Below are 27,006 nucleotides of genomic sequence, written 5' to 3' on the forward strand. Positions count from 1 at the left end.
TTGTATCATTTGACACATTCATTCAGTCCAGCTGTAGTTTCTCTACAAAGTTCCTGCAGTGTTGTTCTTAAAACATTAATTCATGAAAATATGTATTTTGCTTTTTATACTGTGGTTATTACAGTTTGTTTGTTGTTTCCATGTCGATAACCATTAAAAATTTTATATTGTTTCCATTTTATTTTGAGTGATTGTAAAAATTAAATTTGTTTGTAGTATTTTGTAAAGATGCAATTTTTGAATATAAATCACTTAAGTTTTGAAAATTTCCATTTTGATATTGTTAGGTTGAAAAAAATAAATGTTTTAGTAGAGTACATTTATTGTGCTTGTGAAAAATAAGAAGATTATCACTTGTAAATGGTAAAATCTGTGAAACCTAATTGTATTTGTTTTATGCAATTGTTTATTTGCATAAATGTTTATACTTTTTTTTAGCAAAGATGCGTTATTATCTGCTTTAATAATATCAATAATCTCTAGCAATATATTATATTGACAACTTTAATCTCAAGTTCTGTACCAAATTTTATTCTAAAAATTCCATAATACTCTCAAACAATGTTGGATGAAAGATGAGAAAACCGCCATTGCTGAAAAGTAGGAGCCTTATCTCCCACAGCAGGCAAAGGTCTACTCCACATCAGTGGAGACACAATTTCACACCAAATTGAACTTTATTTGTCACACACAATCTTCTTTCACCCATTACTGTGGAAAATAAGTTTGCACTTTTTACCATGCAAATAGACCATGCCCAATTCATTTTGGGAAAAGAATGTAATATTGATAGCCAACAGATTATGTAGCATAAATCACTGCATTTCTCTTTTATTGAATTCAAACGATTTATGTTTATTCGTGGTGGAAAGAAGAGAATCAATCATACTCTGCCCCAACGGTAAGACTCATTTCTCCCTGTAGTATCACAGTCTGGTGGTACCAACGGTTTGTGTCCAACACAACTGGAAAACATAAAACACAATTTTAGTTGGTAGTATAATGTGTGCGGTTTGTGTCCATCACAACTGGAAAACATAACACAATTTTAGGTGGTAGTAATAATCTGTGCGTTCTCATCCAACAAGCCAAGCACGAAATTAAAATCTGACTAATAAGCCCATACAAAATTTTAATGTACCTTGGGTTTCTTGCAGTACATTCAGGCAATTAAGATTATATATAATCAATTTTAACATTACTTTTATATTGTAGACATATAAAATCAGGCAAACATTCATCAAATTGTTACTGACAATGACATTTTTCAGGTACTTTCATCTTCTGAATGGGGTTATATGAGAGGTCTGTGGATTATTCTTATTATATAAGGTTTTAATGAAATGAGAATAACTAGCAAAATATGAATATTTCTAAATAAAACTATTGATATTTTAGTTTTTAAAATGGTAAAAAAACTTATTTTAAGAAAATTGAGGCAATTTTGTAGTCCTCACTACTCTACATTAGGGCATAAAGTACAGGATATGTCTTGAGTTTTACAATAAATCTAGTGCTCCTAGGCATAGATATGTAGAAGTCAAAAACGGATGAGGGGATGGTTAGTATTTGTGACACTGCATAGGCATGTCAGATGTTCTAGTAATTGCCTCTTTAGTTGATTAAGATAAAACCATTAGTTGCTCACTTGAAAATAAAAATGAATAGAAGCCTGCTGCTATTAATTATTGTGTAATACTTTACCAGAAGAAAAACAAAAATCAATATATTTTTTCTGCTAGTTGGTTTTGGTATTAAAATGGAGATGTGGCATAACTGCAGAAGGTTGTCTAGGCTAGCAGATGATGAATCAGTTAAATTTCCAATTTTTACGTTTTAAATTGAATCTCAATTAAAAAAAAAAACATTTTTAATGAAAGCCACCAAGTTATAATTGTTAATATATTTTTTTTTAATTTGGCTTTATATGTTTTACATTGCTACCATTTTGATTGAACAAGTACTGCCTAAACTGTGTTTGATATGCACCTGAATCCAAACACATTTTTGTTATGAGCACTCAACCACATCTGGTTGAGTCAAATTTGGTCAGTACAAATTAAAGGCAAAGTGATGTTAAATATAACTGGAAACTAAAACTAATAATTGGAGTGCCAACTTACTAATTTCACCAGGATTGACAATGATTTCCAAGGTGTTGCATTGGTAGATGCACTCAGGAGGGGGCTGGAGAGTCCACTTCTTTCTGCCTCTCAGCTGGGCCTGCCAAGAGGGGTGACTTACACTATCTACCTGCAATACAGTTAAAATGCTATTGATCAGTACTCATTATCAAATGAAAACGGTTTTGTAATGCTACGAGTGCTAGGATTCTGGACGATTTTAAATCCTGAAAATCATATACAAAAGTGCACAACATAACCAACAGATTTTGCTTCTCCAGCCCTTTAATTTTCCATCACCCAATCCCATTATTAATTTTTTTATAAAAAAAAAACACAGACAGATGGGAAACTAACCATCAGAGACCCATTTCCATATGGTGAAATATGTTTGTCTTTACCTGAGGAATAACGTGTTAAAAGTTTGTCCAGAGAATTATAAGATACCCTATAATAACTAAGCTATACAATATTTTATATGTATGGAAAGGTAAAAAAATCTGTAAATATTACAACAATATTTTTATCTTGAGCATATTTTAATCCATTACACAGTTTGTAAAGAATGATTAGTTGGATTTATATGCTCTTCAATTCTGACATATATAAACATTAATGTAAATAAGAAATTTATAAATAACCACAATAGTGAGTTATACTTACTTATATTTTCTGTTTTTATTAATTTTTTTAAGTAGATAACCACATATGCTTGTTTATCTATTAAAGTATTGTAATCATTGCCTTAAAAAATTCAACTCTGTAAGTTAATATAGTAAACATTACAATTGTAATTTAATATAAAATGATCATAAATCACACAAAATAAATTTAAATTTCATGTAACCCAAGTGTAACCCATTTCATGGTCTGTCAGTCAAAAAATAACTTTAAAAACATTGAATTTATTCATCAATTTCAATTTTGTCCTTTTTAAAAGTAATCCCCATTAGATATTATACACTTGTGCCAACACTTGTTCTTCCACAAATCCGGGCATTTCTGGAGGATTGCGCATAACTTCTACCTTCCTTATTGACAGTTCTACCCTGTGGCAAGAACATCATGCACCATAATAAAAAATAAAACTAAGCAAAAATTTCACATTGGGCCAAGCTTGGAGTGCTTTTATCGGTCTTGGCTCGTGTGGCAGCTTCCATTAGGATGACTGAGCTTTGGTTTCAATGTCATAACCATAAACCCATAATTCGTCACCGGTTATGACCCTCTGGAGCAAATTTGGTTCGACAAAGTCCAACAGCTCATTAGCAATGGTAATGCACTGCTGTTCTTGGTAAAAATCAAATGGCACAAGCCAATAGATATGATCATATTCTCAGCAAATTCTCTAACGGTGATTTGAAAATTGGTCAATACTATTTTCTTTACTTCAAGGTTTTCATTTGTTCTTGACTTTGGGCGTACAAACACATGGTCACACTGTTCGACACTCGGTCACACTGTTCGTCATTCACATCTTCTCTGCCCTCTGATTTGTACCACCGATAAACGCTTTGGTCCAAGGTAGCTTCTACATAAGCCACAGTCAACATTCGGAATGCGTCCAATACAGATTCTTTTGATCCATGTTTTCCTACAGGCACAAATCGAAGATAAGCCATGACACATGCAAGCAAATCAGCTGACAACAATTAACTGAACATTCAAAATGTCCAAACTTGTTAGCATACGTACCAACACGCCACAAAAAAATTTAAAATAAATTACGTAACCCACAGAAATTTAAAATGTATTTTTTTTAACAGACCTCGTATATTATATATTTTTGAAGTGACTTTTGTTTTGTTTTTAAGGATCAAAAGTATAACAAATATTTTCTGATATGTATCATGTTAAAAACTTGTAATTCTACCATAACACTACAACAGTTTAGTCAGCCTATTATATAAAAATAAAAATAGCTTTTACATCCAAGGAAGAACCTTGAACATGATGACTCTTGAAAACTGCATGACTTCATTCAGCATGATTTTCTTAAAAGGGCATGGTGACCAATTTATCTTGAATTGTTTTGGGAAATGTTTCGAAAATAATACATGCACTTGTATTTAATACTTTTTTTGTTTTTCATAAAAGAGACCTGTCCATGCTGATACCAGGATCTTTTCAAACTAAAAAAATACAAATAAATCTATTTAAAATTAATTTTAACCGATTTATTTTATAGTAAATATCACACAGTATAGTTTTAACCTTAAGAAGGTTAAATACAGATGAAATATCCTAAGAACACAGAAACATACATGCATTTTTGCACCGTATCCTGGGCTCCCCATGAATATCCAGTCAGTTTTCTTGTTTTCTGATGTCTCTGGAAGGAAGTATGGCCTTGAGTACTGTTCTTTTAGTACTCTAGCTACGTGGTTGTCACAGTTACTCCTATACATATAAAAAACCAAATTCAGTGAGTTTCTGGAATACCTACATAAGTTTGAATAATGGTTATGATTCCTAGAAAATGTTATAATAATGTGTATGAAATAAAATTTTTACAAAATTAATAAATGAATCATTCATAAAATTACAAACAGTATTTTATATACTTACATTTCAACATGCTAAAACACTACTTTTTTCTTTACAGAAATAATATTTTTCATTATTAATTTCCATTACATAAAATGAGTTTTTAAGTGGTAGCACCTGTTGCTGTTTATTGTATTTCATTAATTGAATTCTATTTTCTAGGTTTTCTGTTACTTTGACCTTTGTGCAGACAAAATTATCTCACAATGAATGTTCAAACTAAAAATAAAATTGCAATTACTCTTTGTACTATCATAAACAGGGTGAGGAAAGCATGGAACCAGTTGGACAGATTTTTTATAGTTTATACTTTATAAAATTTTAGATTAACGCTAATGATGGAACCTAAATTTAATTTATGACTAATGAATCCGAGGAGATGGTGGAAAATCTTTATTATAAATATTTTGTTTTAATTAGGAAAGGATATTGATATAACATATTCATTTTATATATTCAGTATTATAATAGGTGTTTACACTCTAGCTATATGCTAAATGAGTTATACCAACCATATATTTAGGATTATTGAAAATTCATTTTTAGATATTTACATAATTCCTTCCAACAACCGATTGCTGATGAAATGATACCTGATGAACACTGGTGCCTGGTATATTGAAATCCTCTTGAATTATTCACCCTGACCTTCTCTGATTTATATATACAGAGTGAGTTTTATGTCCTGGCACACCTGGATATAATTTAAACGACCCGAGATATCTATGTGAGACCTTGACCCTACCAATTATAACATATTTTTTTAATTTTTCAAGTTGTTGAAAATTTTGGAAGGGTCAAGGTTTCACATAGATATCTCGGGCCGTTTAAATTATATCTAGGTGTGCCAGGACATAAAACTCACTCTGTATATACATATATAAAGAATAATATATTTATTACTAGGAATATTGTCATTTACAATAATATCTGATAGCAAAAAAAATTTGATTCCGATAATGATATCAAAATTTTAGTCACGATTCTGAATTTGCTACAGATTTCTGTATTAGTGAATTTGTAACTCAGAATAAAAAACATTGATTGTGATCTAATACTGTGCAAATCTGATCAGTAGGAGCAGCAAACGCATATGTGTGTGTGTGTGTGTGTGTGAGTGTACACGTGCACACATGCATGCATGCATGCGTGTAGGGCATATATGTACAACTATGAGGTAAAAGAAAATTAAAATTAGTGATCGACTATCTGTAGTGACGCACAAATATAACTATAGTAAACAGGAATAGCAAGCTAAATATTATTTACAAAGTAATATAATTTATCAATTTGATTATCTATCTACAGTCACCACACAAAGACACCACACAGACAGTTTGTGTGGTGTACTTTGTATTATACACAAAGTACACCACAGTCACATCTTAACGATTGGTGATTTGCGTACTGACTTCTACAAATGACTCAACAGACTCATTGCATGTCACATAGAAAGTATGAACTATACATTAAAAATGTATTAACAAGTGGAATATGGGATTCTTTTAAACAATTGTTCTTCATACAGAATATTTGCAGTTTTTAATACTTCATTTTATTATTATATAATGAAAATATACAGATTAAATATTGTGTGCACTACTGATAATTTAGTAATAAAGTCTTGGAAAATATTGGACTCAATCCTATTTAATAGTGTAACGCTTATTCATTTTTGTAAGTACAAATTGATAACATGCCATTTTAATCCAAACTGTAACGTAACACCGATTTAAGGTAAGTCCACTCTCAGCTAGTCACCAAAAGTCTTATTAATATTTTAACCCTATTCTTAAATTTGTGGTTTGCTTACAGTTACGATGATAATACAGTACTTTACAGTGATTGTAAAAGTATAACGAATGACAATAAATTCCCAAAGGTATTTTGAAACATTACTGAAGCTTAGTCATTCCATTCAAAATTAGTGGCTAGTAATACTCCTAAGCTGTATTTTTTTGCTTGACAATAATGCAGCTTGATGAGTTCAAATGAAAATTGTAAAACCACAACTATTATCCAATTTAAATCATTTCTGACTTGCGTTAAAAAAATTGTTGAATTTCTTCGTGGAAAGCAAGATGAAGTGTTGAAGAAACTGTATTGATTGGTTAAATGGACAGACAGCATACATTTCTTAACATATGTAGGTATTGAAGTTATAACCATATCACAATCTACAGTGTAAAAGATAGAAAAAGTTAAGTACCATCCAATGTACCACGGCTTGGTGCCATCACGCATCTGAGCTCGGTCGTCACTCATCCGGAAGACTTCACGCAGACTGCGGAATTCTGTCTCATATGGAAAGAACTGACAGGCAACTTGTTCTAGACTGCCATTGTATAGATCCTTGAAAAACTGGAAGGTCAAGATGTGGCGGCCTGGCCAGGAGAGAGTGCCATCTACCACGACAACTGGCTTCCCGGAGTACGCGTACCTGTCACATGTAAGTAATAAATAATAGTACAATATTTCAACTTTTTAATTTGTCTGTGTTGGTCAAAGTTTCATAGTACCAGTGCCAAATGTCTGTTTTCATTTTTCAAGGTAGAAGTAAGTGAGGTGCAACTGTGAACCGGCGAGGCTGTTTCAACTTGCATGTCACCTAAATATGAAGTTGCAATACACACAAATATAATAAAAGTATAACCAATTTTATTTTAAGGCCTTAACACATGATAAAGCATAAAAACACTTGTATTATTACAAAGAAGTTCTTAAGAATTTAAGGCATTTTTCTGAAAACGCTAATGGAAAATGTATTTAAAATGTGGGAAATGTGTATATGTTGTGTTTTATATATATGTATATAACTACATTAATTCCATGTGTTAAACTTAAATTTATTGAATTCAGAATCATATAAATTTTGAAATTTTGACTATTTACTCTAGTGGCATGGCAATTACATAATTTACACAATTTATCTCTGTTATTTAATAATTAACAGAAATATAATGTTTAATGAATCAAATGTTATGAATATTTACAAAAAAGTAAAATGTTATTTATATTGTAATACACTAGTAAATGACTAACCAGTCATTAGCGCCTGCTTGACATTAGTCCTATGGTGGCTGTGCGCCAGAGTCCCCCTCTACACAACAATGAAAAATTACTGATCGTCTCAACATCAGTTGCAGTAAATAAACTTTAAACATACATTGAATTTGATTTCATTAATCTGTTTTGCAGAATTGCAAATCCCACAGACAGTGTATGATCATAGCATGTCATAGTGAAAACAGCTGGAGGTCAGCAAAGATGTGGTAACAGTGCCTCAAATGTCATCAGAATATTTTCTGCAGGTTGCAATAATAGAGGTGACTCTAAAAAATCAATAACTTTTGCATTCTATGAGCAACATATAGAACAATTATAAATTTAAACATATATACCTGCCCTTAATTTAGGAATTACTCATCCAATTGAGTTGAAATTTAAAAATCTATGAACAATATCATACTGATATCATTATTAAATAACAATATTTGTAATTATATGTGGAATTCGAATTTTTTTCCAAAATATAATAAAGCAATTTCATAAATGTACCGTAGTAAAATTACTTTGTAATTGTATCATTTTCCAGTGTAATAATAGTAGTAGGAGAGAGATGTAAATATAAAATTGCTTAATTGTATACAAATGCTTTTAAGTATAGAATTTTGATACCAAGCAAAATTTTAAGTGGATTGGAGTGTATGAAATGTGTGATATATAAAGTTTTTACAATGATAAAATCATAATTTATGTGGCACACAATGAGATATTTGGCCTGGACCTGAACTTAAAAAGATAATCACAGTCTCTCCAATTATGAAGGTTATACCCAGAGGAAATTATAATATAAATTTCAATCTATGGTCTACAGGGCCCTATTTAGCTTCTTGCCGCCCTCCCCCTCAACACCCACACAAACAGGCACTTGGGCTGATTTTAGCTATACAAACGATATCACTATTTTAGTGTGAAGTTAAAATCAGTTATCACCTTGTATTAGTTCCATCTCACTCATGAATAGCTAAACAAACACTAGTTGTTGGCCAATTCTGGTGAATGGGTGGTTCTATTTTGAAGTTAGTGACACGCACTTTGTTTTTGTTAAATCTGGAACATAAATGCAAAGCAAACGCTAAATAAATAATTGCAATATGTTTTTAAAATTTTGATATGGATGCCGCCAGCTTCACACGGATAGATTAGGGTGAGACGCACGACCAATAAGCGGCAGGTGACAGTTATCTACAAGGGTACCTTTTTGCAAATTATTACGCGCCGATTTTGTAAATTGGCTGACACTACCGATTCTCTAAGGCAGATACTATATCGTGGGCTGTTCTGTTATAACGGAGAGCGTTCAAGCGACCGAGCGAACAGAGCAAGTAACTATTGAAGATGCTGTGCCCCAATGAGATGGCACCAATTCGGTCGAGGCGCCTTTAAATCGGTAAAATTGAATCACCAATGATTAGAAATTTGCTCTGTTCAAGTTCCGATTACCGCTTAATCCAAAGCTGGCGCCCTAGGATTGGGTATAGTCAGCTTGATTAGAAATACGGCACTGATAGTCTGTATTTTGTCCGAAAATGCTTCAACAAGAGTGCAGTCATCAAGAATGCACTAGTGGTTACTTGTTTTTTATGTTTGTTTCATCAAGACGCATTCTTGCCTGGTGTTAAGTGTAAATATTTTTATTGATTTTAAACTAATTTCGTGAAGACTTATAGACTTGAAATTTCGAACATGGGTTGAAATCGGTGACAATGCAACAACATCTAATAATAAATACTGCACATATACATTTTATGTAAGAATAAAAATAATATTCTTAAATTTTATCATTGGTCATATATGTAGATAGTTAAAACTGGATGACAATACAAGAGAACCACTTTTTGTTTCATATATTTAACTTATACATTTGGTTGATTTAAACATGGGCTTATCAACTCCATCTGGAGTTCTAATTAATTAAGTTTCTAGAGTTTAATTCTACGTAATATCTTCACCTTCATGTGTATTAAAATAACAATACTGTCTTCCTATTTCATCATTCTCCATTCCCTCGCCAGCTATTCTGTATACGTGTTACTGTTTCTAACATTTGTTTTAATTTCAAGTTGTAGACCTAATCTCCGGAATCAAAACTATCCCATATGTTGTAGTTCATTCTGGCTTAATTTATAGTAGATGAATAGAAATATAGGTTATTCAACATATAAGTTTTTAATTGTTGTATCATGTGTAATACTTTAAAACAGTATCATTACTACCGTTGAGGTTTTATAATTAAGGATACCACGGAGATCACAGTCCTGTGTTACGCCTTCATATCTAGCGATGCACATCAGGACGGCACCTCGTCTTTTCTACTTGGGACATTTTACACTCAGACTAGTGAAATACTCACCCGGTGTGTTTAGAATTAATTTAATTATTACATACACATGCTTCATAGTAACACGGTATGCTGATTATATTAATCTTGTAGAGAAACTTCATATTAAACTTTTATATTTTTACTTTTACCATACACATATCAAATATGTTAATATTGATAAACATAGCCCGTGTAAATATATCAATATTACGTATATATGTTACTATTAGTTCTTCTTTTGCCTGATTACAATGCGTGGGTAGCCATAATTCTGAAAACCACTCAGTACCTGAAACATTTCCTCTTTTTTATTGCAATGTCGCTCAATAGATAATATTCACTGAGTCAAAATCATCAGCTATAATATTAACAGAAGGAAAGTAAAGAATACGGTATCTCACTATTTCAGGGCCACTTCGTAAATGGATCTGCTGGGCCCGGGCCTTGAGGCGCAAGTGGTTTTAAGGTTTTTTGGGCTGCAAGCAAGAGATTATAGCGTGAATGACAAATACGAGTTTAGGCGGTCGGCTGAACATAGAATATGATACTATAATATGCAAAACTTGTCACTGTAAACTACAAACAAAGTGTGTGCGTGATTGTGTTTTAAAAGACGAAAATATATGTAATTCTTTGTCTAATGATAGCGGTGTAAACGCTTGTTGTGTCTGACGTATAACATCGAGACAGGGCCTTCCGCTTATCGGCCATGAGATTCGCAAGGGTCTACGATAAAATTTTCATTCTCGGCTCTCGCTCAAAACTCATCAAGCCTTGTACTGTATCTGAGCAGAATAGAATACAATACACTTATAGCTTATTATCGCATTACAGAGCTTCGACCAATGAATAATCAATAAACAATACTTTTTCTTAAAATACCATGTTACAATTATTAAAATTATGATTCTCTTTGAATAGCTTTAATCTGTGTTAAGGGTTTATGCAACTAGTTTTTTTATTTCTTGTATTATACTGGTGGAAAAACACGTGATCAAATTGTGTTTATATGATTGTTTTTAATATGAAATATAAATGGAAATAGATTTGACAAATAGATCTTAGAGTCGTGATTCCATCTCACTAAAGACATCCTCTAGAACTTTCTTTTTGTCTGAGGGCGCATTCTAAGCGCCCTTTTCTGAAGCACACATAGGCCTACTGTTGCCAAAGAGGGTTTACAGGCTCTCATAATGGGACACTATGGCTGAGAATACTATAAATGATTCCAAAATATTTAATTTTTAATACCTGTTGTTTAAAGCATGCCCTGTCAAGCCTAATGCAGTCATAATTGAGTTGAGAATACTACCTTAGGTCAGCAGCAATTATACGTCATATTATCTAAACATAGAGGACAAACCCAATTGAAGTTAAATACCTCGTGAATGCCAGGAAAATATTTTAAGTATCTTAGGTGTTACTTAGATTACTGCTTGAAAATCCTGAATGAAGTCTGTCTAAGATATTTCGTACAATCCCAGGAAGAGATTACAGACAACATGAGTGCAAGACAAAACGAGTATCGTTAGCGCAATGAAAAAAAATACCCTCGACGTTATTTCTAAATTCATTGTTATATATGTTAAAAAAATAACGGTCTCAAAATATACCCTTGTGGGACCACCTGTTATGACCTCATTAAAATCTGAAACAACTTTGCCGTTGCTATAAGTTACTGCACACTCTACTTCCTTATTAGAGGGCCAAATTTAAACAAGAAGATCAAATAAGAGGTATACCCTGGACACCACAGGCCTCAAGTTTACTAAACAAACAAATGTGATTCAGAGTTAAAACCTTTCCTTTAACAAAATATGCCGAAGATGCTCTCTTTGTGGCCAAGAGCAGAAATCATGACACCCCAGAATTAATAGCATCGCAGGTCGATTCACCTTACTGAATTTACAGATGAAATTTTGGGAAGTAAGGAAGTCTATGAGTCTATTATGGATACATTTTTTCGAATGTATTACGTTGTCTAAAAAGTAATGAATTGGGCGGACATTACTCGTGGTTTGCCCCTTTCTGATATATGTGGGCAGAACTTTAGATAATTTCAACAGTATAAGTTAACAGTTTTGAGAAACTGAACTATAGAAAATTATAACTAAAGGTGTGAACGATGTTTACAATACTCTTTTCATTAAATACGCATGCATATCGTATAATCATCACTTAAGTTAATTTTTATGTAGGTGATGATAAATTAATAATAAACTAAAATATTAATTTACGAGACTGATGTTTACTTTTTCACTTTGACATGCAGGTACTATGGTTTGTGATCGAAAATGAGCATAGTCAAATTAGCCTTATCCTTTTTATATAGGAATGCGGGCGTCAGATACCTATGGCCACCTGGATACTTTTTGTTTGGATGATTCCAGTGGAAAGGGTCACGAATATTTTCGAGTCCATAGCATGTCACATGCTAACCGCAGCCCTGCCTTAGTAATAAAATTAAATCTGACTGTTTCAACCCAAATACTTTATTTAAAATTTGTTTTTGGCAATGGAAGGAGTGTGGAAGTAACATGATTTAATTTTGGGATGGAATTTTTATATTCGTAAAGAAAAGAGTTTTCCGTGTAAGAAGAGAAGCAATGTGATTAGTAAGGATTTGTTAGAGTGATCTACGAGTCTGGGAGAAGTAAGAAGTGCAAAAACGAGCAGTAGATTAGTAACTGGGATAAAATAAAATATAATTTGTCATTAGAAATAACATAACTATAAGGTACTAAGAAGTAAGAAGAAGTGGACATGGTCGTTTGATTACATACGTTATTTAAGACTTTAGATTCATTTAAATTCTCAACAAATTTATATTTATAAGTTTCTTGCAGTGTACCTAATAACTAAACGAAAACACAAACATTGGTAGACTTTTTTGCCTGTCACTTGAAGGCCCACTTGACCTGTACAAATACACTATCATATTATGGTACTTTTATCAACGCAACAGTTTAGTTTACTCCAACTTTAGCAAAATAGCCAGGAATAAGAGCTATTTTAGGGTGCCACTTTGAACTTAATCCAGAGTGTAAGCATATATAATACTAAGAACGACATATTTAGTTTTAATTTAACTATATGTATGTATGTATATATTTTGGTTAATTATAGCATTTATTTTAATTTAAAATTCAATTAGTTATTAGTTAAGGTCAACATTTAATGTACATATATATCTGTATATTATGTGAGGTTGAGTGGTAGAGAGGGCTAAATAGCCCTAACTCCGCCTCTTAAATAAAGGCATATTTCATTATTACAAATGGAGATTTCAGACCTTCTCTGTTCTGTGAACGCCGACCTGCTCCAAATTTGTATGTACCAAACTTAGAGTCTACAGCACATTTTGGAAGAACATTTTTTTTGGTCGGTGAGTGAGTCATTTAGTAAGTAACCCACTTCAAGCAGAATACTTAAAGTAGACAGAGATTGCTGTTAAGAACCTATATAAATTAATCGATTTTTAAGTACTGAGGATAGCCTGGAAATATTGCTGAAAAAAAAAATAGTAATATTTGGGAAGTATTATATAACTTACTTGGTCTCAAACTCCTCTGGCAATATACCAGAAACTTTGTCTACTTGGGTGATCCCTACACACATAGTACAGTCCTCTGCCGGCCGCACCCAGTTAACCAGTTTGTCTGGAAGGGTCACTGCACACTGAAACACACATACACCATAATCATGTCTAGTCATCTCTCTTTGGTAAGTGTGTCGTGATATTTCAGCTTTCGCTGAGGCTGCTCTTGAACCAGATAGGAATGTGTTCCATGGTAAGAACATTCGTTAAAGAAAACTTTAGTAGTACACCTCTTTCTCCACCAAACACAAACCATTCCTCCGTATATACACAGTTAAAAATGTGTTTTGCTTAGTGCAGCTGAAGAGATTATCGCTCACTTACTGTTCTTGCGGAGCTTCATTTTGCTACAAGTCGCAGCCGCTAGCGGTTCGTCCCATTTCGTAAGTGTTAATCAGAATGAAAATTCCCAAGGTGAAGATGAACTTTTCTTCACAAGAAGATGATATAATTTAATGACGATTCTTCAACCCAGCTCTGTGTAGTACAAAAATCAGCAAGTCAAAAGGCAATTTTATACAGTGCCTGTGGATATTTAAAATTGAACTTACTACAAATTGAATAAGTAAAACTATGAGACAATGTTTTACTAATTTGTTAAAGGTAAATAAACTTAAGTGAAGTTTTGATAGTCGTTTCTTATTCATAACTGTACCAAATTTGTTGTACCTAAAATTATTCATCTAAATAAAACGAGTTTGTCGTCCTCCTTATTCTATGAGGAGGAACATCTCACCACATAGCATGTACTCTTTTCCTGATCTAACATTTTGAAGGGTAGTCATTAATTTAAGCAGTTACTATTCAAACAACCAATTATCAGCTATTACTCCATAAATAGTGGGTTGATAACTTCCTCTATTTATGGTTTGTATGTTCTAAGTATCTGATTGGGGTATTTTGGAAAAAACATGTCCAATATCCTGTCTTGTTTCATTGCATTTTTTGTAATTCTATTTAGAAAAGGGAGTTAAATTAAATGTGCAATATTAGATGAAGTCAGGCGATATGTAAAAATACCGGTGGTCTTTTTTATTGGTGGTGCTCAATTGGTTGGAATTGTAATGCTCTTTGTTCAAAATTGGAGTCCGGGTAGGGTCCTTTGTCTGGTTCGAGAAAGGCAATTTTTAATTAAATGGTATATCAAATTAAAATTCAACTCAATTCATCTTAAAGTAGCAGAAATTGGGTAACCCCACCAGCAGATCGGAGAATGGATCTATCCGCGAACTTCTAAATCGTAAATTTTATGGATTAGGCTTTAGGCTTAAAATTAAAGGAATAATTAATACCAATTAAACAAGGTTATTGTGCCTTGCTCTCCATCTCCCAAGGTAACTGAAGTTCGTCACCAGTGTAACAGAGTTACTGAAATGTGTGACTGCTCAGTTACTCTCACGGAAGAAGTTTGTAAAAGCGAGTCGAACGCTCGTAACGCCCAGCGACACGTAACTAGTTTCAATTTGTACATCATTACCTGTACTTCAGCTCATTTAATGTTGTCTCATGGATGTGTCACAATGGTGGCGGACTTCAATGAACGATCTCTCCAAGCAATATTAATACATGAATTAATTATTAGATCTATCACCAATATGATGTGTTTTAATCGAAATAAGAATGAAAATTACATGCTGCAACACACAAAGTTTGCCCTAAAACAGTTTCTATCACGATATATTTTCTATAAAAGACATAAGTACTATTTACTTTAACTTTATGCCCATTGTCTTGACTTTTGTACCCAAAGTATTTTGAAGTGACGTGGGAACACCATTGTTTGGTCTTTCAAAACTGCAGCAATCAATCGGAAGTTGTAACATACAAACTCAAACGATTTCAATAAACGAATCCTAGAACAGATAACAACTTTTTTAATTACAACTATTTGATTTTTAAGTGCTGGCTTTGCTGAATCATTTTTTATATTGTTTGTGTTTGTGAACCATTAGACGTTATTAAAATTGGCCTATTTTTACTCTATGACTGTAGTTGTGTTATTTTCTATGTAAGCAGCAAAATATATTACATTTATATATAAAAAAAAACCAGCAAGTATAGTTGAGAATGTCTTCCAAAGCGATAATGTAACTCGGGCAACTAATAATCAGTTGACCTTGATCAAAACCAATATTTTTATTTGTCATATTATTAGTCTATTCTGTACGATTTTATTTGATTTGTTTTCGTATTATTATAATATAGCCATTACTAAACGTGGCCACAAGTTTGAAACCTCTGGCATTTAAAAGAATGAATATAATTAATCCGGTTTAATCGGTCGTACTCGGGTTATCTCAAGGACTTAAGTTGTGACCACGAATGTTTCTTGAATTTTAAGTTTTATCATTAGCATAGAATTTTTCACAAGTGATCGGTAGGACACACTATTAATATAATTAAAACGTGCTCTTGACTTTTCCTTTGGTTCTTAAAGTATACGCACACTCACCGTCCATCTTTCGGTTTTGTTTGTTACTGTTCTTACAATGTTTTAGTAGATGCAACTAGCTGTGTTTTTGGGAGTTTAAAACATCAACGTCCTTAGAGTAAAATGATTGTAGAAGAAGTTTGTACTTTGCATTATCACATTATTTTAGGAAACAATATAAACTCACGTGTTATGAAGCTCTTTTGTCATACACATTTATTAAGATCAGTTATCAACAGCTATTCATGAGAGGTAGGTACTCAACATGTCTCGTACTGTCTGTGAACTGAATTATTGTCTATGAAAACTAGACGTGGCTATCGGCATAATACTATAACAGGTTTCCCCGGTGGCAGACAGTCCTTGGTCATGAAAATGGACCTAGCAGCAAGAAAGCTGGACAAGGACGGCATATTCGCAAAGCCTACAATTCAGTAGGCTACTGTGTAATTACAGTTGCATGTTTTCTAATACCGGGTGAGTGAAAAGTAACCAGTTACTATAAAACTGTCGTAATTTTTTATTGGTGATTTCATTTTGGTCATGCACACAGAGTATGCACTAACATTATATACTGCCTACTTGATTGGCCACATATTTTGAAAATATCTTTTGGAGTGACGAGGCCGTATTCAATGTTGGTGATTTTGTCAATCGTTATAACCGTCATTACTGGGCGTCACGCGATACCGATCCCGAAATGACGGTTGAAAACTTACAAACTCGGCCAAAGTGACCGTGTGGTGTGGAATAACTGAAACAGAGCTCATTGGTCCATATCTTTTGCGTGACACCACGGATGCTGATCGCTAACTTCAGATGTTTCGTGACTGTCTGGCCTTCGATATCACAACGGAAAAACATTGATTATCTAATTTTTATGCAAGATGGTGCGCCACTCTACCCTGCAAGAAGTTCAAATCTTACTCCATGCGATTTTTTGTGGAGCTACGACAAGGAGGAGGTATACAAGTTCAAACATTTTACATTGAAGGAATTGGAAAACAGAATTCAAGAGGTTATCGCAATTGACCTTCTTCAAAAAGTGTAAATTGTATCCCAGGCCGTCTAACGAGGTCAGTTAACAACACCGGCGGGTACGTTGAGATTTTACTTATTACTACCTTTTATTATGTAGCGAAACACGTGTACTTGGTTTCTTAATAAATCAGGATCATTAATAAATAATTTACAACATTTTTATAATACCTGTTCACTTTCCACCTAAACGGTAGATCGGCAAGGCAACGTTAGAGCAGTAAAATTCTAAAATGAAAAAGAATTTTTTTACAAACATACAGCTTTATAGACGGTTAAAACCATTTCATTATTTGCGTAACTAATTTGGCTACTTAAACTTTATTAAAGTAATCATCACCTCTCATCACCAGAGAAGCATTTATATCTACATCGATCTAGTAGGAGTAAACTCAACAAGTTTCAAGTTTCTCTAATCGAAGGAGAGCTGGCATTTATGTAATATTCACATAAACAGTTAGTTTCCCATAAAAAATTGCCTAGTCTTATTATTTTGTAAATTTATAGTAGTTTCGCATAAAATCAGATTAGTTGTAAGAATACTTTTCTTTGGAAATTTATCTTCCCTGAGGTGGCACTTCAAATCACCCGAAATTAAACAGTCAGTTTCTGTGGAAGCTTTGATTGTTTATTTCCTTTGTTTTGTCACAGTTTACACCTCTAATTGGCCGTTCACTTTTACTTATCACATCTCTTTTGTATTGTAATTTGTACTATATAAAATAAACTGGTCAATATTGTATTAAATTAATCATATCTATTATTAATACTAACAGTATATAACTAGTGTCAAATTTATATATCATTGTTGTTATAATATAAATAATAATTTCTAATTTTGTTGTCACTACAGCCTATAGCACGCCGTCAGGTATAAACTTTACATTTTTATGTACTACAGTATAGTACCACGTTGTCGTTTAGTAAGCTATACCTTTTGCGAAACTTTTATACAGTATTTATTATACGTCACTGAACTAGCCAGTATAATTATTTTTATTGTTATTTGTTATGTCTTTGTTTGACATTGCAATGAAATCAGTAATGGCAGCGATCAGTTTTGCTTCTTTATCACAAAACTATCATGTTGTCGATAACCGATGCTACTTTTTCTGTTGGATGAATTTTCTTTCTTAGTTATTTTTAAGGTTTCCTTATTATTCTTGGAATATTTCTTATTATTATAATAGTATGTAATTTTTGTAAAACTTTTGTTAAGATAAAGTCCATTTATGAAATTAATTATAAATCAGGTAATTTAAACAGCCAAGTATTTTGCGTTCCAGCGCCTATCTTATAAGTTAATTTCTTATTTAAATCCTTCCACCCGTTTATTTATTTTTATTCTATTACCACTTTTATTGAAACAAAAAATGTCGAAATTATCAAACTGTATGAATAAGGATTCCCGAATACATGGTTACATAAACCTCCAGGTCCTATGTAGTGATGCAAATATTTGTCCTACAGATACTACTGATTACAGAAATATTTGGGTATATCTTAACCTTACCGCTATATATTCATGATAAATTGCTTTATTTGAATGTAAAATAGTGTATCGTCTGTAACAAATGAAACCATTCAATAGGCAGTCAACTGAGAGCCATATATTTATTGATTATGACTGCTTAAAATAGGTTTAGAATATTCAGCGTGCCTAAAGGTAAACCCGTGATTTATCAACGGACTTAAAACTCATATAACAAAAATAGTTGCATTATATTGTACAGCTTGTTAAGCGTAGTCTTAAAATATCTCTTTCGGCTCAGTATAAGAAAGGCACATTTAACATGAGGGTGTCATATCGAAATGCCAAACTAAAGATACAATATTAGTTGTTTTTAGATTCGAACAACACTGATAGGACAATAACCCTACATTTTAGCATGTTAATAAAACAATCAACACTTTCAAACAATTAGAAAGTTCATAATCTTGAAACTTTACTAGACAAAAAATTTTAGAACCACATAAATTTCTCTATAGAAACTTGATTTAATAAAAAGATTCCAAAATTATATTTGTAAAAATATTCACTTATAACTGTCCAATTGTATACGTCTATAGATTTAAACGGCCACGATCTTGAAACCTGAAAAGTTATCGAAAAATAGTAGGCAAATATAGTAGAAAAAAGTAGGCATAAATAAGGATTGGAATTACTTAAACATTTTATGAAGTGTCAATTTATATTTTTTTTATATTTATATCTTGTGAAATACTCGAGATAAAAATTCCAAAATTTGAATGACCCTCATCATGAAACGTTTTATTACTCAATACTGGTTAACAGACTCATCCAAGCTATATGCATATATTATCTATGCAACAAGTTTGGTCTGAATCTATGAAGAATGGTTATCTTGTTCACAATTATTCCCGCAATGTTGTATACTAGTTAAAATTGTACACTCGCTATCTGGATACGTGATATCAAAGAACACATTAGTACACATAGTACTGTAAATGACCTGAAAGTTCTAAAACACTATTTTGAGCTATAACGCATAGTAATTTATATGTAACCAATCCTTTTCTAAAACTATAACGGCCGTCATCTTGAAACCTTAAGAGATATCGAAAAAAGGAAAGAATATGTATAAAGAATATATCGGTTTGGGTTGATATTGTGAATTAGATAAGTTGAAAGTCTTGCTCGAATGTAAATGGATGCCATCTTGAAACTTTTTATTGGTTACGACTGACTAACGAACTTACCCAAGCTATGTTCAAGTATTGCCTTTGTACCAAGTTAAGGCTGTATATTTTAAGAATTGTGGTAGTTGTATTCACAAGCTCACTTTATATTGCATAAGCCTGTACATAAATATATACATTTTCGGATTAAAGGTTTTGGATTCTGTCGGTCATGATCAGAGAAAATCCAAAGAAATCTCCCGGAAATTACATCATTAGAGCGATTGTAATAGGCAGATTTATATGAAATCTACCTGAAATCAATATTATCAATAATCATTTAAGGTGGTGCAATCGTTTTGCGTTTTGGGAAACACTTTTGATGTTAAACTAGTTCCCCGGGGCTTCGTACGCAATTTCGAGGGCTCTTCATGTGTATAAGCAGTTCTGGTTGGAAAGAATTATATTTCCAACGCCAGTGTTGAGTTTGCCTTATTGCCATGATTTTGAAATATATCAAAAAGTGTATATTTATGTCATTGTAATTTATTCTGGTTTTAGCATTCTTTGTGCCTTAGATGATTTTGCCTTGTTTATATATACATGCCTAGCTCTGAGAAGCCTACTTCTGTCAAAAGTCAACTAAGAGGGGGGTTTTAACAGTCTGTAAAAAAGTTATATAGTAACTTTGTCTTTGATAACTGCATAACACTACTGACCAAGAACTGCATACTTAATATTCGCTAAAATGTACAGTTTTCTGTACCCTGTTAAGGCGAAGGTATGATCTATCCTTTTAGGGTAATGCTTACATTTCAACACTGAATCCGGTTATCACACAACAAAAATATATTATTTAAAATAATTTTTTAATAATTTACTAAAATAATTACTAAATAATTACTAAAAAGCGTAAATTACAACATTGTAGACCTCTATTTAATTCAATTAATAAAAAATTATGCCATTCACGAATTCGCATGTTTATAGTGTGTTAAAAATACTTTCCAATAGAAGTGTTGCAAATCGTAACGGTGGAGATCTATAAATTGAAAACGATTATTTATTGCCTGTTCCAAAACCTTATTTAACTCTTTTTAAACATTTTTATAGGTACAATGCACCAAGGTTGTATAATGTGACGGGAAATGTTTTTTTTTCAATACGGCGATATGTCAGGTAACTCGGGTATAGTTAAGAGGATAATGCAGAACATTGATGATATCGAAAGTTTATTAAAATCTCTAATTTAGTTGTGATGTGTATGTGTTTTTTGCGCGCGCGTGCGCGTCTGTGTGTGTTTATGATTAATGTGAATGATTTTGTACAGGAGTTGTTATTGTTGAAATAGTTTTGTATTATATTTAAGAGGAATTTAGTAACATTGCATCTCTCACTTAAGTATTGTATAATCTTGTGTGTATATGCATATACATATATAAGCATACTTCATATGAAAGTAGATAGCAAAATGGCTTTATCTTATGATAATGTATGTTAGTGTGAATAAATGTAAATCTAAAATTGTATCGATATTATATGTAGATTTTTGTGTGTGGGTAAATACTTTGTGTTGAATAGCATTTTGTTTTGTAGTAAAATGTGCATTAACAGTGATTTTCATATATTTAATTTAATATTAACTTTTTTATGTACATGTCAGTGACAGTTAGCATCACTTTCCTTTTTACGACTACTATTATGAAGTATTTATTAAACACAAACGGGCTTAGTTTAGGGGGACTGATCATTTATCAAATAGAATACAATAGTGTAATTAAAACGATGTAAATTAATTTATAACTTTCGTTGAAGTAAATAAAGAATTATTGCTATTATTGTTGTTAAAAAAGTTTGTAATTTGTTTATGGAATTCTCACTCTTTAGGTTTGGATTCTGACTCGCCATTTGTTAACGATTTTGTTATAGGTCCATAATCGAATGTTTTAATCGGTGTGCGGGATGTTATAGGGCTTCATTTTTGATGTTTTAATGGTGCAGTACTTGATTTAAAAAAAAAAGTAGCGATACATTTTGGAGTATATAATACAGTGATTGATGGTAAATTGAGAATTTTATGATTTTTAAGTGGTTTGAAAGTATGTCTCTATTTACTATGTTTTTGAGTTTTAAACATTGGTTTCCATGACTGAATTTCTGCTAAATTTCACAGTATCTAAACTGCCATATGAGAAATAGTTCTAAATGCGAAAAAAGCTGAATTTCTTTCCACCATGCTGAATTTTCTACAATAAAACCTAAAAACGATGCTACTTTATAATTATTTACTTTAACATTTTTACATGTCCTTGTTGATAGATTTGAATATTAATAGTTGGGGTTTATCTTCTTTGAGCCGTAGTTTATTTGCCAAAACCTTCATTTTGTACGGCTGTAACCGTTCGCTGCAGTTCCCTAAAATCACAACCAAAACAAAGGTATCTTAATGAAATCTAAACATTAAATAAAAAGAAGAATTCAGGTAATGTTTCCAAATCTGAGCAAATATTGGCTTATTGAATAGGCGTTGATCTGAGAGTAGCAGTTCAAACTAGGAAACCTTTATTTCTACCCAAGACCACTACTGAAACCTTGAATCCTCTCACTTATGAGTCCCCCACCAAGTGAACTACGATTCTGTCCAATGTTAGTTGGCAGAGGTGCAGTTCCTAGATACTGACGAGGGAGACTAAAAACCCGGTATGGCCTGTAAATGATGTGACATAAGAGCGCTTAGATAATAAACGGAGAGCTCGTTTTAAGTGGTTTGAGTCATGATTCGAAAGAGCATGACTGTAATAACAGTTTGAACAGTACAGCTTCCAAGTGTGGGCGCTGCAAGCAGGCCGTACTCAGACCGGTGTTACCGGAAGTGTTCCTCGCCTGGAGATTACAACCATTATTGTATAATAAACTAGGGATTTTTTTTCAAATTAAATACTAAAAGTGATTTTTAGACCATTTAGATTATAATAGAGTACTTGTCTATTTAATATTATATAGGCCACTCCCACTTTAAAGCATGCCTCATTTGTTAAGGATCCCTATGGTCTAGGAGTCGAGAGATAATCTTAATTTTATAAGCACACAATCTGGCTTTTCTTGACATCTAAAGACAATTTTCATAAGAACGAATAAATCGTCACGGAGGTCGAAATGGGTAACCAATTAATAGAGTAAAATAGAGTATATATAATATATAATAATATATATATAATATATATATATATATATGTAAATAAATCAATATGTATACACATTTATTTATCTAATTGACATAGTGCCAATAGATTTCACGAGGAGGTTCTCAGATGGAAAAAAACCAGTGTGTGCGACCCGAGTCCATTTTCACTCCTTATTAATACAGTTGACTTTTTTTTAACAACATTAAAAAAGACTTTTGATATAACCTAACAATTTTTATTTTAATGGATTTTTTAGGCAAATTATGAATTTATTGGGCGAACTAATTATGAAATTTGTATATACGCAATGGTGTCAGCTTTGAAAGCTGCTGGAGATAACAGTTCTTAATCTTACGCGGCCAGTTTCATGGATATTTTTTCCTTTTCACGCGTCAAAACGAAAGTAAAAGCAAGGAAAATTTTCATCGTGGTGTGAACCGGAAAATTGGAGAGAGCTGCATAGTTTTATGGAATGTTTTAGCGAAGCTCGACGTATTGATAACTTCATGTTTCATCGAAACTTGTAAGTCCTGCTGTATTGAATCTAGTAGAAAATTCGAATACCTTACACCTTAAATTGTTAACTCATTGGTACCTACTGGTTGGTACGTACACATTTCCCCTATTGTGTGTTGTGTTTGCCCATTTTAATTTATGAATGCTCCAAGCGATGTTTTATATGCTTTTCAACACACTAGTTGTATATTGAGTACTCACGGTCTTTACTAATGTATTTATGTTTCTTTTTCTTTTGTAAATATAGTAATTTCATTAAGAAGATATATAATGTATTTCCCAAGGCCAATGTAATACTGATATTCTCGAAACTGAGATCTCGATAGACAGAAATAGTACATGTCAGATTATTTGATATGGTTTATCTAAAAAAATCGTACGAGCAACTAATAACAAATGAATGAGACGAATGAATATATCCAATAGTTGAATGTTACAAATACTATTGTAATATTACAAATACTAATCGAAACCGTTAACTGTAATTCCATCTCTAAGGTGAATAATAAATTCACCAGAAGCGTTAATTTCTTTAATCAGGGCGAAGTTTTATACATATAGGATTTTACTTTAAGTAAACTCATTGAAGTAAAATAATTATAACTTGCAAAAAATCTAAGTTTAGGTAATGTAACTTATATCATGTAAGTAAGTTTAACTGATACGTATTTATTCAAAACAAGATAATATGCATAACGGTTAGCATAAATTTAATTTGTCTTATTTTCCGTTATTTATCAAAATGATTAAACCCTTTTCTTATGATTATGAAATGACATGTTTAGATGTTCTCTAACCCTAGCGTATCGGAAAGCTTCCTCAGCACCCCTTGGAATAAGCTCCTTTCCCATTGGTCTGACATGACACTTATTTGGTGCTTTTTCAGCACATGGAAGTTCACAATATAATAAATAATAATAACACCCGCACGAACATGGACATGACGCTCAATAAACTTCCATCTTGCGCTGAATAAGCTCCCCAAAATGACGACACGTCTGAGGGAGTACAATACTCGTGGGGTCCTGGAGTCTAAATCAGACGCTCCGTCCAAAGCCTCCGATCAGAAACTATTTTCCGGAACATAGAATCTGCCTAGAGTTAGGCGATAACTATTAATATGGATATTAAGCTAACACAAACTACAACCTTCTGTAGTTCTCGATTCCAAAATATACAATTGTTTAGGCAAGACCGACTCGCTTGAAAACCGGTGGAAATAGGAACCATCAATGGTTTAGTCTCACAAAAACATTTACAGCCTAAACATGTCCAGGATTTTAGTGAACTTCCACGTCATTCCCGCTCAGGACAGCGTAAAATGAAAAACAATCATGCACACCTGGTATTTGAAGGGGGAAAATGCGTTTTTTTCACCAATTTTATTTCTATTCGGCTAACATAATCGTGAAACCAGCAATCCAAACGCGTCCCCTAAAATGTAACAAACGCCTAAATAGGCACATTTTGTTCAAAATTATTACTAGCACTTTGTTATTAGTACAAGGTTTGAGTACGCCACGCCACGTACCGCATAACAGGCTTCTCTTAGGTTCAATGTAAAATTTCAAGTCCATAGTTCACTCTATCATTGGCAGGCAATTATACGAAAAGAAATGTTTACATCTCCCAGCAAACGAACTAGAAATTATGTCAGACTACTGAGTGATAGGCTTCAACGACGCTCAGCCAAATTCTGTGGTTGGACATGCAACATCATAGAACTCATTCTTGTCTATCTAGAAATAAAAGTTTTATGCAAATTTTTAAGCCTAAATGTGAAGTATTTCTCAAAATATTTAGAGATATCGTGCGGACAGTTATACAGATAGAGGGAAATTAAATTTTTCCAGCCACACGAGTGACAAGCTTCGCTAAAGCTCAGCCAAGTAGTTTTGAATGGGATAAGATGAATTATTTTTAAAAGTTATTGTAGCTGTGAGCAAATTACATTTTATTTAGTTTAATGAATACACTTTGCTACCGAATTTTTAAATTTACATATGAGAAAATAATCTTTATCCAACATTATGCGGGTTTCATCGCAGAAAGAAACGGATGATATATATTTGGATTCCATAACAAAACTACGTCACTTTTAAAGTCTTTTCGACGCAGTTTTGGGTCACATAATATCATCCAGTATTTTATCGGAGGAGATACCTAAAAAGACTGAATTAATTTAATATAGATAACAACTTAAAACTGGCGGACTTTAAAAGCCTTATCAAGAATCCGTGTTGTCCAAAATTTGGACAGATGAAGACAGATGAAGAGTGCTTTCTGAGTGTCATATTTGTAAACAACACTTAATATTGGAGTTCTTAGATGCGTATTTTAGGATGAAACTGAACCAAAATCGATTAATATGAAAAAAAAACTATTTTGGAGAATATATAACATCTCAGTCATACAGTCGTCTCAAATATACAGACTTAATCAGTGGACCGGACGTGTAAAATTTTTGAATCAACACTTCCAAATACGTCCATATAATGTAAAACTTCTACGTAACCAGTTAACCTTCACTTTTGTGTTGTATATTGTTTTCAGAAATAACACCATCAGATTTATGTACATTAGGAATAGTACTTTTAAAATAAACTAGACTGATTTTAGCTTTATTGAAAGAAAAACTAAAATATAGACTTATTGTAGTATGGACTTATTTTATTCTTGGTAGAAATCAATGTAATAAACTTTGCTGCAATGTTTAGGTACTTTGCAGTAATATTACTTAAAACGTAATACCACACCGGTTTGACTTGTAGGTCTACTCACTCGTTCTCTGTAGATGTCGTAGCCCCGCCACTTAAGGAGGGCGCGTGCCAGTCCAGCGTGGGTGTACAGCTGGAGGCCGTAGGCCACTGCCACAGTGACTGTCACTACCCCGGCTAGAAAATAGAGGAGAGAGCCTTGTCCGCGACGTGGTGACGCGGGCATCCGACTCAGCAGCTTGTGAGAGGCGGGCAAGTCCCTAGGGTCCACGGTCAGCGACTCGGCCCGCGCCAAGATCGCGGAGAGACGTGTCGCAGCCTCCTCCATCTCTGGCGGCTCGCGGTTCGCGGCTCACTGGAGTCGGAGTCGGACTGAGTAAGAGAGAGCGCGGCTCTCCCACCGTCCCCTCCGCTGCGCCCACCACCTACTTTAGCGTCGAGATTCAAACTCAGGAACCGCTCTTATGTGTCAGCTAATCCAAGAACTGTCGTTGTTCAAAGGCGTGTCGAGTTAAATCTTTAATTCGTGCTTAAATCAATTTCTAAGATGATCTAAAAAAAGCTTCGACACAAAAACACATATAATTAATTCTGGTGCATGGATCTCAATGCCTTGATCTAGAAGTCAAGATCTAAACACTTTAATATTAAGCCTGGGATAATACTCGCTCCGCCTGAGCCTGGATAGTCACAGCGCATATTGCGATTATATTGGCCCAAGACAATGGTAGACACAGCGTCTCTACCGACCCGCTCCCTTAAGCCTCAGATAGCGATATCGTCTTTTCAAATCGCTTACAACTAAGATAATAATATCGTTTAATC

At 33.0% G+C, this 27,006-nt stretch overlaps 1 protein-coding gene across 1 annotated transcript; it reads right to left on the reverse strand.

Moving 5' to 3' along the window:
- Positions 1-801: 801 nt before the first annotated feature.
- On the reverse strand, positions 802-26,542 carry LOC124369666 (bifunctional arginine demethylase and lysyl-hydroxylase JMJD6-B-like). Its single transcript, XM_046827717.1, has 6 exons — positions 26,246-26,542; positions 13,610-13,734; positions 6,880-7,110; positions 4,388-4,523; positions 2,124-2,253; positions 802-965 (listed from the first exon to the last, which is right to left on the reverse strand). Exons 1-6 carry the CDS (start codon positions 26,507-26,509, stop codon positions 880-882), a joined length of 972 nt encoding a protein of 323 aa, XP_046683673.1. The 5' UTR covers positions 26,510-26,542; the 3' UTR covers positions 802-879.
- Positions 26,543-27,006: the final 464 nt, after the last annotated feature.

Source organism: Homalodisca vitripennis, chromosome X (genome assembly GCF_021130785.1).
Source record: "Homalodisca vitripennis isolate AUS2020 chromosome X, UT_GWSS_2.1, whole genome shotgun sequence".
NCBI classification, from domain to species: domain Eukaryota; kingdom Metazoa; phylum Arthropoda; class Insecta; order Hemiptera; family Cicadellidae; genus Homalodisca; species Homalodisca vitripennis.

What these genes read in the sequence shown, in the direction of transcription:
- LOC124369666 (XM_046827717.1), bottom strand. Translation starts at nt 26,509, where the DNA reads ATGGAGGAGGCTGCGACACGTCTCTCCGCGATCTTGGCGCGGGCCGAG. An exon ending in ACGACATCTACAGAGAACGA is followed by an intron (nt 13,735 to 26,245) that starts GTGAGTAGACCT and finishes TGTGTGTTTCAG; the next exon opens with TGTGCAGTGACCCTTCCAGA. An exon ending in TGTCAATCCTGGTGAAATTA is followed by an intron (nt 966 to 2,123) that starts GTAAGTTGGCAC and finishes TATGTTTTCCAG; the next exon opens with TTGTGTTGGACACAAACCGT.